This window comes from Nicotiana tabacum, chromosome 13 (genome assembly GCF_000715075.1).
Source record: "Nicotiana tabacum cultivar K326 chromosome 13, ASM71507v2, whole genome shotgun sequence".
Taxonomy (NCBI): domain Eukaryota; kingdom Viridiplantae; phylum Streptophyta; class Magnoliopsida; order Solanales; family Solanaceae; genus Nicotiana; species Nicotiana tabacum.
This window is the reverse complement of record NC_134092.1, coordinates 14,453,712-14,469,305: the sequence shown is the minus strand read 5'-3', so window position 1 is coordinate 14,469,305 and position 15,594 is coordinate 14,453,712. Positions and strand designations below refer to the sequence as shown.

The 15,594-nt window shown below is 38.8% G+C and overlaps 1 protein-coding gene across 1 annotated transcript; it reads right to left on the bottom strand.

Moving 5' to 3' along the window:
• Positions 1–10,908: 10,908 nt before the first annotated feature.
• LOC107813266 (transcription factor MYB92-like) lies at positions 10,909–12,857 on the bottom strand. Its single transcript, XM_016638515.2, has 3 exons — positions 12,682–12,857; positions 12,301–12,430; positions 10,909–12,010 (listed from the first exon to the last, which is right to left on the bottom strand). The coding sequence occupies exons 1-3, from the start codon at positions 12,812–12,814 to the stop codon at positions 11,254–11,256; spliced, it is 1,020 nt and encodes a 339-aa protein (XP_016494001.1). The 5' UTR covers positions 12,815–12,857; the 3' UTR covers positions 10,909–11,253.
• Positions 12,858–15,594: the final 2,737 nt, after the last annotated feature.

The window sequence follows — 15,594 nt, the reverse complement described above, 5'->3', positions numbered from 1 at the left end:
TGCCGTTATGAACTTATCGGCCATTTCCTCAAAAGTTTCTATGGATCGGGCTGGTAGCTGTAAGTACCATATTAATGCCCCTCCCGTAAGGGTTTCGCCAAATTTCTTCAGCAAAACAGAGGACACTTGATCCTTAGAGAGGTCGTTGCCTTTCACGGTGGTGACGTAATGGGTCACATGTTCTTTGGGATTGGTCGTTCTGTCGTATATAATTAGGTAGGTCGACATTTTGAAGGTCTTTGGTATTGTATGCAATGCTGCTTCTTCGGTGTATGGTTGTTTTATAAACCTACTGGCGTCCCCCTTTGGCAATAGCTTAGTAGCGCCTGGTATCTTGTCGACTCGTTCTTGGTGTTCTTTCATTTGGTCTCTGAGTGATTTATTTTAATTCTGCATTTCCTCTATCCTTTGTAGAACGGTAGCGAAGGCGCTGTCACCTACACTGTTAGTAATTTTGTCAGTTGTACCTGTGTCGGAGGGTGCAGTCGGTTGCTCTATTCATCTTCTCATTGTACTGTGCAGGCTCTTGCAGTCTTTGTAGTTGTGTTTGGAGTGGGATTGTTGAGCATGCTTACTAGCGTATCGGTCAGGCATGCTTCGAGGAACTTTTTCACGGCCGGTGGTGTCTCATGTTCAGTGGAAATGGAGGCCCTTTTTCCATTGGGTTTTGTTATACTACAATGTGGGGGGGAGGTAACCTCTTATGCCTAGGGGACACAGTGGGCATCACGTCTTCGCCTAGTGTTTCACAACTCTCGTTGATAACATTCATGAGGTTGCTAGGGAAGTCATCGGTAGGAACGTTGGGGAAGTCACATGTTACTTCAGTCATCTCTCTTTAGTTTCCTGCCATGTAGATTTTTGTATGTGCAAAGAAAGGGGAAAATCTTGGGGTTTGTGAGGTTAGTGACTCACGTCAGCTGTAGATCTAAAGGAGACTAAAAATTTAACTAAGAATTTCCAACAGACGGCGCCAAACTGTTTGACCAAAAATATCAATTTTAGTTTAATCAGTTACATTTAAATGAAGGAGAGTTAATCTTAGTTAAAAATAATATCTTAAAGATATTGTTGTCGGGATTGTGGCAATTAATTATTATATTTATCCGAATGGCAACGAGTATAAGCAATAATAATGATATTCAATGATCCAAAAAGGTGAAGTATGACATTCAATAGCAATAAATGGTATTTATGTAAATAAAATGTGGGAGTCACCCGTAAAGGGATGAGATCAATGGATATTCTTTCTGACAATGATTAATGATTGAAAAGCCTTTGAACATTTGGGTTATTCTTGGATCAAGTGGAAATGATAGGCAAGAATCTTGATAAAAAGGTTGTTTTTGTATATATGAAATAAGGCCAGATTCTCTCTTACGAAGTCAATGTGTTCTTTATAAATGAATATCTCATGTCCCCTAGATTGTGTCTCTTTTTAATTAAAAGGAACATGTTCCTAGAAACCCTCATGGTACAAGTGCAAAGAATATCCACTAAAATGTTCTCTTTAATATCCTATCTTGAAACTAGCCGTTATAACTCTGTCAAGGGTATTCAGCCTCGACCTCGATCTTTGATGACTCCTTGACCTTAATTCTTGCTGACTCTTCGACTGCAACCTTCGTTGTTCCCTGAAGAGACTTACCCTAGTAGTTGTACCATTAGGGTTTCTAGGAACATGTTCTTACTCCCCCTCTTTAGAAAATAGGGTTATCAATTATCAACACACACTTTACTCTTTTGCGTGTCACATCACAGGATTTTCAATCATAAACTACACCACGAACCTGCTCGTGCACTCAAAACCCTGGCAAAAACACGTAAAATAACACCTAACTACAAAAGAACAAAATAAAAAGAAACATGGGTTGCCTCCTAAGCAACGCCTGATTTAACGTCGGGACACGACGCAGATTACCATTAATTGAAATGAATCATCTCCACAACGTGGCCATCACCAACTTTTCCCAAATAGTGCTTCACCCGGTGACCATTGACTCAGAATACCTCATCATTTTTGTTCTCCAAGTCCAATGCACCAAAGGGTGTCACACCCACGACTTCAAACGGGCCACTACATTTAGACTTTAACTTCCCGGGAAACATCCTCAACCGTGAGTTAAACAACAACACAAGGTCACCCTCTTTGAACTCTTTGTTCCAAATGTACTTGTCATGAAGATATTTTATCTTCTCTTTGTATAAGGACGAACTTGTATATATGCATGGTACCAGAACTCATCCAACTCATTCAAATGTGCAACCCGCAAGTTTGCAGCTGCATTCCAATCAAGATTCAATTTCTTCAAAGCCTGCATGTCTTTGTGCTCAACTTCTACCGGAAGATGACAAGCTTTGCCGAAAATTCAATTATATATATTCGATTAAAACTTACTATAATTGAATTAAATTGTATTAATACAACTTAATACAATTTAAGTTTTATTCAATTATATTAAGCTGTATTAATACAATTTAATTCAATTATAATAAGTTTTAATTGAATATAATTGAATTTTCAATTGATCCACTAATGAAGTATCCGAGCAAAGTACTAATAAGGTGATCAAAAATAAAACATTCAAGACTGTGTCGATTGTACACATCTTGGAGCATCTAGTCACTCATTATACCGGAGCATCTAGTCACTTAAACTGCAAGATTTGTTTTCTTATTTAGTCACTGATCAAGCATTCGAGTATGAACAGTTGAGAATAAATCATCAACGCTAGTCATATGTATGTAAGTGTAAATTATCATAAATAAAATAAAATCATATACTCTATTAGAATCTATTACACATATACGGATATGAAGTGTAATTTATACGAAAGCACACATATGATTAACATTATAAATATAATTGATAGAGTTTAATCTATAATCTATATATATATATATATATATATATATATATATATATATATATATATATATATATATATATATATATATATAGATTGTAAATAACAATAATTTATAAGTGTTTGACTATTTTTTACCACTAATACCGACCAAAATCGGTCGGTATATTCATAATAATTTTAAAAACTTATTTTTGTTATGGGGAGTTCTTGGAGGGAGGGAGCCGAAGGTCTATCGGAAACAGCCTCTCTATCCTAAGGTAGGGGTAAGGTCAGCGTACACACTACCATCCTAAGGCCCCGCTATTGGGATTATACTAGGTTGTTATTGTTGTATTTTTGTTATGGGAAAAAATAGTTGAGCCTAGGCGGGAAATATTAAATCAAAATCTCCGACAGAATTCGGTCGGTATACTTGAATTTTTTTAATTAAAATTTGTTTTTTGTAGAAAATATGCAAGTCTCACAAGGTCTTGGTCAAAAATTGACCAAATTCCGACCGACATCAGTTGAAATTTTTTTATGTGTCAGACAAATCACTGTTTCATTATTGTGGGACCACGTTTTCCGACCGAAAGTTGGTATTTTTAGTAAAACTTTTTACTTGACTTTTGCGACCAATCTAGATATTTTCCGACCGATTTCGGTCGGTATGGTTTGGACGGATTTTGGCAGATTTCTAGTAGTGATACGTGGTTTATAGACACGTGAATTAATTTGTTCCAAAAATAATAAATGAATTAGATAAAAATTTAAGACTTAGACTTGAAATTGAAATGAAACGATAGATATCTCAGTCCTGGGCACAGAGCTACAGGAGGCAGTAAGAACATAAATAAGCAAGAAAGTAAAGTGTTATTGAGCTTTGATAGAATATAGTATATGCTTGCCAGAAACTTCGTTGCCCTACAATAGTGGTAGAGCTCACTATTTATATTTATACCTAGGGAACAAGGTCCTAAGATCAAGCCCCGCTTTAATGAAAATTATGAGGGTCATTAAAGAATGTATAACAGTGGGCAGTGAATGCCATAATCTCTATAACGGATCATGCACTTAATGCTATACAATATTCTTCACTGAATACTACCGGATGACATGCATTTATTTTGTCTTTATGGATATCATTCTCTCCGATGACAAGCGAGATCATTGCCTTCGCGTTTAAATATCTTCTATCTTCGGCTCCACGTGTCTCCTTCTCACGCGATCATCAAATATGAACATATTTTACCCCATACAGTTAGTACCCCTACTTTCCGGTGGCATAACTTTGTGTCACCGGGAAGTTGGTAGAGATACCTTTCTTGGAGATAAATTTTGACACCCTCTGAAAAGTTTCTGACGGTTGATTAGACGCACGCCTCTCCACATTTAATGCCGCGAACACGTGTCATCCCATGATACAACATCATTTTTGCCTATTATTGAGGTAATTATTGCCACAATTTTAGCTGTCTATTCCTTTACTTATACGCATCAAGCTTTTTCATTTACACTTCATAGCTCTTCAAACTTTCTCAAACTCTTATTACATAACTCGTACTTTGTCTTCAACCTTTATTTAACCTTCTTCTTGAGAGAAAACTTTCTTTCTTTTCTGATAAAAATGGCCTCTTCTTCTAGAAACCCTAGTTCCTCAAAGAACAAAGGTAAATCTGATGATGCTGCTCCTCCTACGGTGAGCACCATCATCCCAAAGAGTCTTGTCACAACTAAGGACTTCGAACAGAAGTATCATTCCGCTCAACCTCATACCTGGGCCGTTAGCGTATACCCTTCTTCCATCCGCCCTTCCAGTATTCCTGCTATGAAGGAAGACAACCATTGCCAAGATTTATACATTATCGCTCCTGATCTGGCGGAGCGGGTAACCTTACCCAAGAAAGGTTTTACGTATTTTTATACATACCTCTTCACTTTGGGGCCGTTTTCTTTGAGTGGATAACTTGATTTCATGATTATGTAGTTCTGCATCCGCTACTAGGTTTTCATATCACAAGTAAGTCCTTCTGTGTGGAGGACAGTCGCTTGTCACACGCGCTTATGCGAGGAGACGGGAGAGGAGCTAACCCTAGCTCAATTAATGAATCTTTATTCCACCAAGATATTTCGTGGGGGAATGATAAATTTCAGAAAGCGTGGCCACCATGATATGCTATCTAGCATGGATGATGATAACGACCATGGGTGGATGGAACGGTTCGTTACAGTTGCCAACAGTGACATCATTCTGGCCACTGCTATATCCTTTCTGGAATTATGGAACCGCTCTCGTAAGTTCACCATTTGTCTTTTCTTCCATTAAAGATTTTCCTATATCGTTATTGACCCTTCTCTTTAAACTCATTTCAACAACTCGATGGAACCGGGTATGCTTCTCTTTCTTTATGACCTTCTTGTAACTCGTCTAACCTTAGCATTTCTTCATGATCTCATCACTTTGTTTTTTAGGCCTCGGTGCTTCATCATAAAAGCTTCATTCGGTCTTAGATGGAAGTAAGCCAGCTCGAGTTCGAGATCAAGGAGAAAGTCTGGCAGAAGGACATGTACAAGTCTCTCAGCGAGCAAAAATATAAGGCCCTCAAAGACCTCCCCATTCTCCAAGATGATCTGGAAAAAGCTCAAAAGGAGGCTTCATTTGTGAAACATGAGTGTCGTACCGGTCAAGAAGGTAAGGATATTTGAGGTTAAAAATGAGAGGCTAAGCATACTAGCTAACGACACAACCTTACAGGTCAAAGAGAAGATAAACCTAATTGACCAGCTCGGGGCCGAGATGAACAAGGTCAAAGCTTCGATCGAGGTGTTGTGGAGTAGGGTGAACCTCCTGGCCTCGGAAAAGGAGGCTGCTAAAGAGTAGTTGGCATCGGTCAAGGACTAGCTTAGGATGATGATCGATAAGGCCGACAAGTGGTCTCGGCTAAATAACGAGCTCCGAGTACAAATAGGTTCGGCCATTTCGGAACGGGACGACCTCAGCCGGGAGTATACCGTGTTGAAGTCCAAGTTAGAGGCATATTCGGCCGATTCCTCTGAGATCGAGGAGATGCTGGCCTAATATAAAAATGACGTGGAAATAACTAAGGCCCGCTTGATAACAAAGGCCGAGTACATAAAGTGGCTATCCCAGAGGGAGACACTCGAGGAGATTCACACCCAGAGGTTTGATCTAGCGGCCGATATTGAAGAGGCCAAGAGGCTCGAGGCCGAGGCTAAAGAGATATATGAGCCCGAGGGTACTGGTACTGAATCGGGCTATGGTGAATAGTGGACGAAGATGCCTTATTTTATTTTTCATTTTCTTTTGTACTTTTTTTTTGTTCATTTTGAGGCCGCTTTATCGCCTTTGTAAATATTTTTGCAATATATATATAAAACATTTCCCTTCGGCCATAATGAGTCTTTTACTTTTCAGTATCAATTTGCAACTCTTTATTTCAAAAATGTCATTAATGCCTTAGCATATAATTGGACATAATCTAGAGTGCTCATTCTCCCGAATCCCGGATGAGGCCTGATTTCGATAACAACTCTGAGTTTTTTAGGTTTTGAAATACCCGATAAATATGAAGACTTTAATATACTTGAATGTTTCAGTCATACACGATGATGTTTTGCCGAGGGCGACCTTTTAATGGGTTTTAATCATATGTAAAGACCTTATTTTCTTAGTACAGACTTGGACGTCTCCAAGCCGTTTTGAGTTGGCCGAAGCCTTTCATATTCGTGCCCTGCCTAATAGGCTTGGTACCTCCGGGATTCTATAGCCCGAGCTGCCCGCTCTTATTATCGGACAACAGTCCCCGATTCGGGAAGGCCCATACGCTCTAGATTTAGGATCCGTTATTTGTTCTAAGCAACTCAACGAATATATCGATGGTGAAAATGTAACGTGATAAAATATATAGGGAAAATTTCATTCATTACTTTGCATGTAGAATACATAATCGGAGGCGCATAATATTTCTGCCATGGCAAGAATGAGCTACACGGGTACGGTTCATTTGACTGTTTGACTCTTACAATGAATTCTAATAATCGAGCCTTGGATTTAATATCAAATAAGAACACCTCTTAACGATCCTAATTTAAGGCGTAATGACCCCCCAATATTTGAGACTGGGTTTGTGAGGGCACGAAAATTGTCGGATTAGTACAGGTGGTAAGCAATTCTAGACTCAGGCCAGTATTCGAAACTAAGGTAGCACATTTTATTGTTGCCTCGTTAAAAACCTTGTTGTAAAACCCACTTCGAGAAAAAATCGATCCAAGAAAAAAAGAGTACAACACGTGCTTTTAGACCTAGTTGTCAAATTTACCCTCGACCGAGTACCTGCATAAGTTAGTCCAAAGCATAACAAATTTCAAAGTAAATTGTGTCTGTACCTTAGTAGTAGTGCCGCTTTAAGTGTGCCACGTTCCAGTTGTTCGGTAGTTACACACCATTCCCTGACTCGAGCTTATAAGAGCCTTTCCCTGTTATTCCGACAACTCTATACGGACCTTCCAGTTCGGGCCAAGTTTTTCCTCGTTCGGGTTCTGGGTATGTAGAATAACTTTCCTTAATACCAAGTCCCAAACTTGCAAATGTTTAAGGTTATCCCTTCGGTTATAATACCTCCCTATTCGTTGCTTTTGGGCAGCTAACCGAACCAGGGCGACTTCTCGCCTTTCGTTCAATAAGTCCAAACACATGGCTATGGCCTCGTCGTTTGATGTCTCAGTAGTATAATGGAACCTTAGGCTTGGTTCCCCTCACCTCGACCGGGATTAGAGCTTCCACGCCATAGACTAAAGAGAACGGGGTCGCACCGGTACTTGACTTCGAAGTCATTCGATATGCTCACAAGATTTCGGGCATGATTTGTTTCCACGTTCCCTTCGAATCGGTCAATCTCTTCTTCATGTTTTGGAGTATAGTTTTGTTTGCTCGCTCTGCTTGTCCATTCCCACTAGGGTGGTAAGGTGTAGATAAGATCTTTTTAATTTTATGGTCTTCGAGAAACTTACTTACCTTGCTGCCGACGAACTGCTTCCCGTTGTCGCAAACGATCTTGGCTGGTATCCCGAATCAGCATATTATATGATCCCGGAAGAAGTCAATGACCTCTTTCTCCCGAACCTTTTCGAAGGCCTGAGCTTCGACCCACTTGGAAAAATAATCGGTCTTTGAAACTCGTTACATTTTCATACGAAGTCTTTTGCGTCCTTCTCCATCTCCTTCCAGTAGTAATCGGCTCTGATCAATTTTCGAACTAGTGATTCTGCTCCCGAATGGTTTCCAAAAGTGCCTTCGTGTACTTCTCTCATGGCGTAGTCGGTCTCCCCAGGACCCAAGAACCTAGCTAGGGGCCCTAAAAAGGATCTTTTGAACAATTTCTCTTCGACCAAGCTGAACCTGGAAGCTTTAGCACGTAGGTCTCCTGACTCCTTGGGAACCGATGGTAGTTTTCCTTTCCCCAAGAAGTCTATGTTTTTGTTTCTGCGGTTCCAAGTCAAGCTTGTCGAGTTAATCTCGACGTAGCCATCTTCTACCACCGAGTTCATCAACTGTACTACTGCTCAGGAGTCAAATTCATCGGAGTCAACTGATAATCCCAAATTGGCCAATGCATCGGCCTCGTTATTTTGATCCCGAGGTACGTGTTGTATAGTCCATTCCTTGAAATGGTGTAAGGTCACCTACAACTTATCCAAGTATCTCCGAATCCGTTCCTCTTTCACTTCAAAAGTCTCGTTGACTTGGTTCACGGCAAGGAAGGAGTCACATTTGGTCTCGATCACTTCGGCCTCAAGCTCTTAGCCAGCTCTAGACCTGCAATCATAGGTTGCTACCCGGCTTCGTTATTAGTCAGTTTTACAGTTCTAATAGACTGCCTAATTATGTTACCCGTAGTTAGTTTTAATACGATGCCCAGTCTGGACCCCATTACGCTTGAAGCACCGTCCGTGAATAGGTCCCGATCCCCGGGCTAATCCCCGAAATGAGCAATAACTCCTTCTCAACCTCGGGAACCAAGGCCAGCGTAAAGTCGGCAACAAAGTCCGCCAAATTCTGATATTTTATGGTTGTTCGAGGTTTATACTCGATATCGTGCCTGCTAATTTCTATGACCCATTTGGCCAGCCAGTCCGAGAGCTCGGGCTTATGCATGACATGCCTCAGCGGGTACGAGGTCATGGCACATATGGGGTGGCATTGAAAGTACGATTTAAATTTCCTAGAATTGCTTAATAAGGCGAGCGCTAATTTTTCTAAGTGTGATACCTTGTTTTGGCATTGCCTAGGGTCCTACTAATATAATATATAGGAAATTGCCTACTTTTTTTTTTCTCGGACCAGGACAGCACTTACCGCTACCTCGAAAACTGCCAAGTAGAGGTATAACTGTTCGTCCTCCTTCGGAGTGTGCAGCAAGGGAGGGCTCGACAGGTATCGCTTGAGGCCTTTATGAATATCACTCTCTGATGACAAGCGAGATTATTGCCTTCGGATTTGACTCTCTTTTGTCTTCGACTGCACGTGTCGCTTTCTCATGCGATCATCAAATAGAAATATATTTTACCCCATACAACAAGAAAGACCAAGATCTTTAACTTTAATAAAATGATGATACTACTTTTATTTGTCGACAAATATAATCTTAGATCACTTGTACCGACTAACTCAAACAATTGGACTCATTGTAATAATCTTCCTTGTTCTAGAACTTTATGCAGTACACAAATATAAACATTATGTTCATTATGGCATGATTGTGATAGTCAATCTCTTGGTAGAAAAGAAAGTGAAGTCCACCTACTCACTGAGAAAATAACTGCGCACCAAAGGTAATTTTGACATATGTTTCTGTTCAGTCTTTTCATAGAAGTCTGAATCATGAATTATTAATGGGTTAGGAATGTTGTATCTTTCCATTCCAAATCATTTGCTAAAGACAAAAAAATGAATGAATTCCAAGTTATTTCCTAACCACTTTTGGAACCCCCCCCCCCCAACTCCCCACCCCACCCCCATAATTGAGAATCGTTTTACATCATCCTTTTTGACTTTATTGCTATAGTCAACTCTACCCCCCGATCCCACTACTTTTCTTTTGGTTGATGATAAAAGTCCAAACCCTAAAGGGGTTAGGACCAATATGTTAATTATCATGGAGTCTCTGTTACTACCTAAAAATTAAGGTATATTACCTACTACAACAAATTAACTCTTTAAATTAAATCCGTTTCCCGAACATAAGATCATCTGTGGGGAATGCTTATATCTATTTGTTTTCTTCCTTCTTTTTCTTAATTTTGTTTTCTCTTGTCTATGGTTTTCCCCTGTAGGCCATTTGAATATAGTACTAATTAAAGTGAATATCCAAAAGCTTCCAAGAAGTAAAGAAACAAAAAAGGAACAGCTAAAATGCTTAATCTTAAGTTACTTTAAGTTGGATTCTGCACTTCTTTGTTTGGTTGGTATTATAGTGCGTGATTAATCGATTATTAGCTGCGGGTTTGGAAAAACCTAATAGTCTTTGTTTAGATTCGTATTTGTATAAAAAAATTCATTAAATATATAAATATTTAATTGCGAATCTTGTAACTAAACGAGCTTTAAGTCCGATAACAAATTCAAAATTAACTCATAAACTTCAAATTCAGGCTTCACCTCTTTGCGCAATTCAGAGTTTACGATTCTTCCTCTTAGCATGCAGCAGCTTTTTGCATGATCACAAATCATTCATGGCTTGCCTTACGTATGTATTAGTAAACGAAACCAGTACTTTCATAAGAATGTGAGAAATGATGTTACTCACTATTTAATACAGTATGTTTGAAAAATATCGAAAAAGAAAAGGAAAATGAAGGGGAAAAGTAATTGAAAATTACATAACCTATAATATCCAAGAACCAATGCATTCACATTTTTTATATACTACTGTTTTATCAGTTGTGCTTTGATTCTTTGACTCGCTATATTAATGGAAATTGTATATCCTGTCTAGGAAAACCAAAAATAGCAAGGCAAACTAGTAAAGTACAAAAAATGGAAAAAAAGTTTGTGAAAATTAAAACTCCAAGCAATTTATACCATATACTATACCTGCAGATGAAAGAGGAGCTTCTATGTAAACATTTCTAACAGTGGTTTCTCCTCCAACAGTCAAGTAACTGGCACTGGTTATTCCAGGTACTACTATTTTAAAACTTTAGCAAGGCAAACTAGTAAAGTACAAAAAATGGAAAAAAAGTTTGTGAAAATTAAAACTCCAAGCAATTTATACCATATACTATACCTGCAGATGAAAGAGGAGCTTCTATGTGAACATTTCTAACAGTGGTTTCTCCTCCAACAGTCAAGTAACTGGCACTGGTTATTCCAGGTACTACTATTTTAAAACTTTGGAATATCTTGGAAAAAAGAGTCTTCAAGGAGAAGGTCAGGCCAGATAGAAGGTGGAGCTCCTTCATTGCTGAGTGCTCGCTCGCTATCTGGTTGAAAAAGATGGTCCGGAAGCTTCCTCTCTTCCAGTAAGCAAGATGAGACCACCATTTCTGATGAATTTTCTTTTCTTCTCTGATCATTTGTTAGCGAAGGACGAGGAGGAGAAGGAGATAGAGCAGAAGGAATCCATGGAGAAGTAGGTGATAATGTTTCTCCATTGCTCAAAACAGTAAAGTCAGTGTTTTGAGGCCGAACCTTATCTTTGTTTATTGAATTTTGGAAACTACAAGAGGTTTGTAATTCAGGCAAATGTGAAAAAGGGATTAAATCTTGAATAGCTTGAAGACTTGAATTAGGTGAGGAAATTAAGTGATTTTCCATATGGTTGTTAGTGCCTAAGAATTGGCTATCTTTCAATGAAGAAAGTGAATTTAAAAGATTGTAAGCTTCAATATCTTGGATAGAAGTACTGAAACTGATGTTATTGTGAGTTTGGAGGAGATTTTGCAAGTACTGATGTTCCATCAACTCCTTCAAATTTGCCAAAGCTATAAGATGTTGTAAGCTGTTAAAAATATCAGTTCGAGGTCTGTGAGTCATTGGATCATACCCCATCTGAATTAACTTCTTCTTCAAATGAGTATTCCAGAAGTTCTTGATTTCATTATCAGTTCGCCCTGGTAGATGAGTTGCAATTGCAGACCACCTTGAACAAGATAAAAAGATAAAGAGTTTAACTTCTATACTCTAACGTAAAAGAAACTTTACAATATTAAGTCACCTAAGTAATTCTTTATATATAGATAATCGTATATAAAAAGTTAGAATAGTAACTTGAAAACTAAGACATGAAATGTTATCTGCTACAATAGGTTAAAATACATTGGTATTGAAAATTTAGTTTTACGCTATTAATGCATATGAGTTAAATCCGATAACGAAATATTCAAATTTTCAAGCCATAGCCAAATTTATTGAAGAAAGTGAAATAATTACTTGTTGCCAAGGACAGCATGGAGATTGAGAATTGTTTGTTCCTCTTCTTGAGAAAACTTGCCTCTTTTAATATCAGGCCTAAGATAATTAGTCCAACGCAATCTGCAACTCTTTCCACATCTATTAAGACCTGAGCATGCAACATCAAAAAAAAATATTATTTCTTTAAATTATATGTGACCAGGAGGTCACGGGCTCGAACCGTGAAAACAGCGGCCTCTTGCAGAAATGCAGTATAAGGCCACGTACAATAAACCCTTGTGGTCCGGCCCTTCCCCGGACCTCGTACATAGCGGGAGCTTAGTGCACCGAGCTGCCATTTTTAATCACATGAGAAAGAATTCTGGAATCAAAAATTCATGTTGTAAATTGTGTATATACCTGCAAGTTTAGGGAGGGCTCTCCAGCTGCCATGGCCATGTTTATTGATATAATTGGTGAGTTTTTGATCTTCTTCAGGAGTCCAAGGTCCTTTCTTTAGACCATTTTCCTCACAGCAAGGAGACCTTCCCATTTTCTAATTATAGTTTAATTACCCTCTGATTTGGTTGCCTCCTTCAACTCCTACTAAATATAACTACTCAAAGTTGAAATGCTGATTACTGTTATATATAATACTCTTTGCCTTTGTCCTAATGTTGTACTGTGTATCAGTGGAACATGACTTACGTGGGAGCTTATTATTTGTTTATACATTTACTGAAATGTCATTCATAACCCCCTCTGCTACATATTTCTGTTTGGATTCAAGTGACTTAAGTTGTATACACACTGTAAACAATGTTTACCTACACTATAAGTCTAATTTAACATGTTACAGCAAATTACTATATGTACTAGCTAGGCTATTGTGTTTATTATAACAATTTACCTATAATTATGTTGTAAGTAACGTACTATTAAAAAAAAAAAGAAATTAACGACGGATAAATTCTGTAGTTAAATAGATAATTCGTCGCTAATCATTAGTGATGGAGTTCGTAGCCAATTCCAGTTTTTTTAATAGTATGTAATATATTATTTACATTGTGGAGTTTATAGAATGTAATTAGCTTGTTCTATAGACTCTATATATGAGCTCCTTATAATCCAACAATTCCCAGGCATAAAATTAACTACAATTATCTGGGACTCATGCACAGCTTTCTACCCACCGAAGGCGGAGTTAGAGTGGGTTTTCTATGTTTTAAGTTTTAACCGTATCTATTGCTTTCGACTCGAACGATGTATACATATGAAAAATAATTGTTTACCCTTAAAAATGAGTAACAATTAAATTTGTACGCGGTTTAAAGGATACATGATTTAATTCAATACGAATGATCTGAGAACATCAAATAATTTGATTAAAGAGAGAATGAACGATCAAACCAAACGTAATGGAACAATCAAGCTTGGTCTGAAGTTGAACACTGAAATTCGGCCTCGCTTGAACCCTCGATATGGGCTCAAATGCAATTAAAGAAGAGAGTAACTGAAAAACACTTTTAATAATAGCTAGACAACAAAAATAAACTTTTATTGCTTTGATATGCGTGTCAATAGTGTGTTAGAATGAAAAGCATTCTCCCATTTATATAGTAGGAGAATTTCAATCCTAGTACAAGTCTAAATAAGGCAAAAATCTTCTTTTTCCGGTAAATATCGATCTGCAGTTGATACCGGATAGAATTTGTGCAGTAATATCCGGTTGAGGCCGAATATTACGGCTCCCTACTTGTCATTCTCGACCATTTACTTTTTCCCGTAGTCTCGAAACTGTACTTGGCCCAGATCCATTGTTTAACCGTATCTGATCCCAGATACATTGTTCATCCCTCCCGAACTCCGACAGGAGGGACCCTTCGGCTTCGCTTGAAATTACATTGGACTGTGCTTCCCTCTCGTGTCTCTATTAGGGAATCAGGGGTAACATTGTCCCTGATTTTACCCGTACATAGATTAGTCCCCTCACTTTGCGGTGAGCTGATTTATCGAAGTGACGAGAAATAATTAATTAACCCCGGTTCCTTCTTCCGTATGCTACAATCGGGTCGATAGTTAGTGAAATTTCCCATCAGTCGCGTCATTCTAACTTCGGACATATGTCAGCCGCCGGTTGATCGTCCTCGAATGTGAAACGTTATGCATTAATTACCACTTCTCTATAATAGCTTCGGTCCTTTTTTCGCTTTTTTACTTTCCGATTCCAGAACTCCTCAATTTACCCCTGAACTTTTCACTTGCTTTTAACCCCTTCACATCTTCATCTCTCCATCTCCAAATATTCATACTTCATCCTTGAACCTTTAAGTTTGACCTTCAGATCTTCATCCTCATCTTCAAATCTTCATACTCGCCTTCATATATTCATATTTTTCAGAACTCGATGGCAAAGACTTCGTAATCCATGCTTTAACAAACCGTCCCTTAAACTTCTAACCCGTCTACGGATGCTGAGGTGGCCATACCTGAAGTGACCCCGGAACCTTCCATGAAAAACTTCATCCCTGGAGGTTGCTCTATAGAAAATGACTTCAAGGTCGAAAAAGCTTCCAGTCAATAGGATCGAGGTAAGGAGGTATGGAGGTACATATGCTCCATCACCGAGGACACGCTCCCTACAGTTCAGAAGAACTGCAAATGTATCGGCAAAGAATTGGTCGTCCCCGATCCTGATGAGGACATCACCAAACATGTGGAGGTGTATCTAAGCACCGGCATGGGCCTTTATGAAATTATCTGTAAGTATAGCAAACGAACCAATAGAATTCGGAGGCAAGTTGTGATACCATATTATCGCTCCCTTGGATAAGGTTTCCCCAAATTGTTTCAACAAAACTGACTCGATCTAGTCGTCTTCCAAGTTATTTCCTTTGATTGCGCATGTATAGGAGGTTACATGCTCGTTTGGATTTATGGTCCCATTATACTTGGGAATGTCGGCCATTCGAAGCCTCTTTGGATCGGCTTTGGTGCCACGCTAGGGAGGAAAGGCTTCTGAATGAATCTTTTGGAATTCGGCCCCTTCAATATTGGGGTTGCTCTCGGGATATGATCGACCCTGAAATTATAAGTTTCCACCTTCTTGTAGTTGGCCTCTATATTTTTCTCGCCAGACTCCAACCGCTTTGTCAATGCTTCGAGCATCTTCATCACCTCGAAAGTTTTCTCGAGCCCGAATTCATCCAGTTCCAAGGCAACTTGTTCATCCCTTTGAGTATTTTCTCTGATTCGCTCGGGCTCGATCCTTTTAGGGACGTGACTTTGGGTCTGCAACTACGCTATTGGTGCTTGTTGAGCTTGCAATATTTT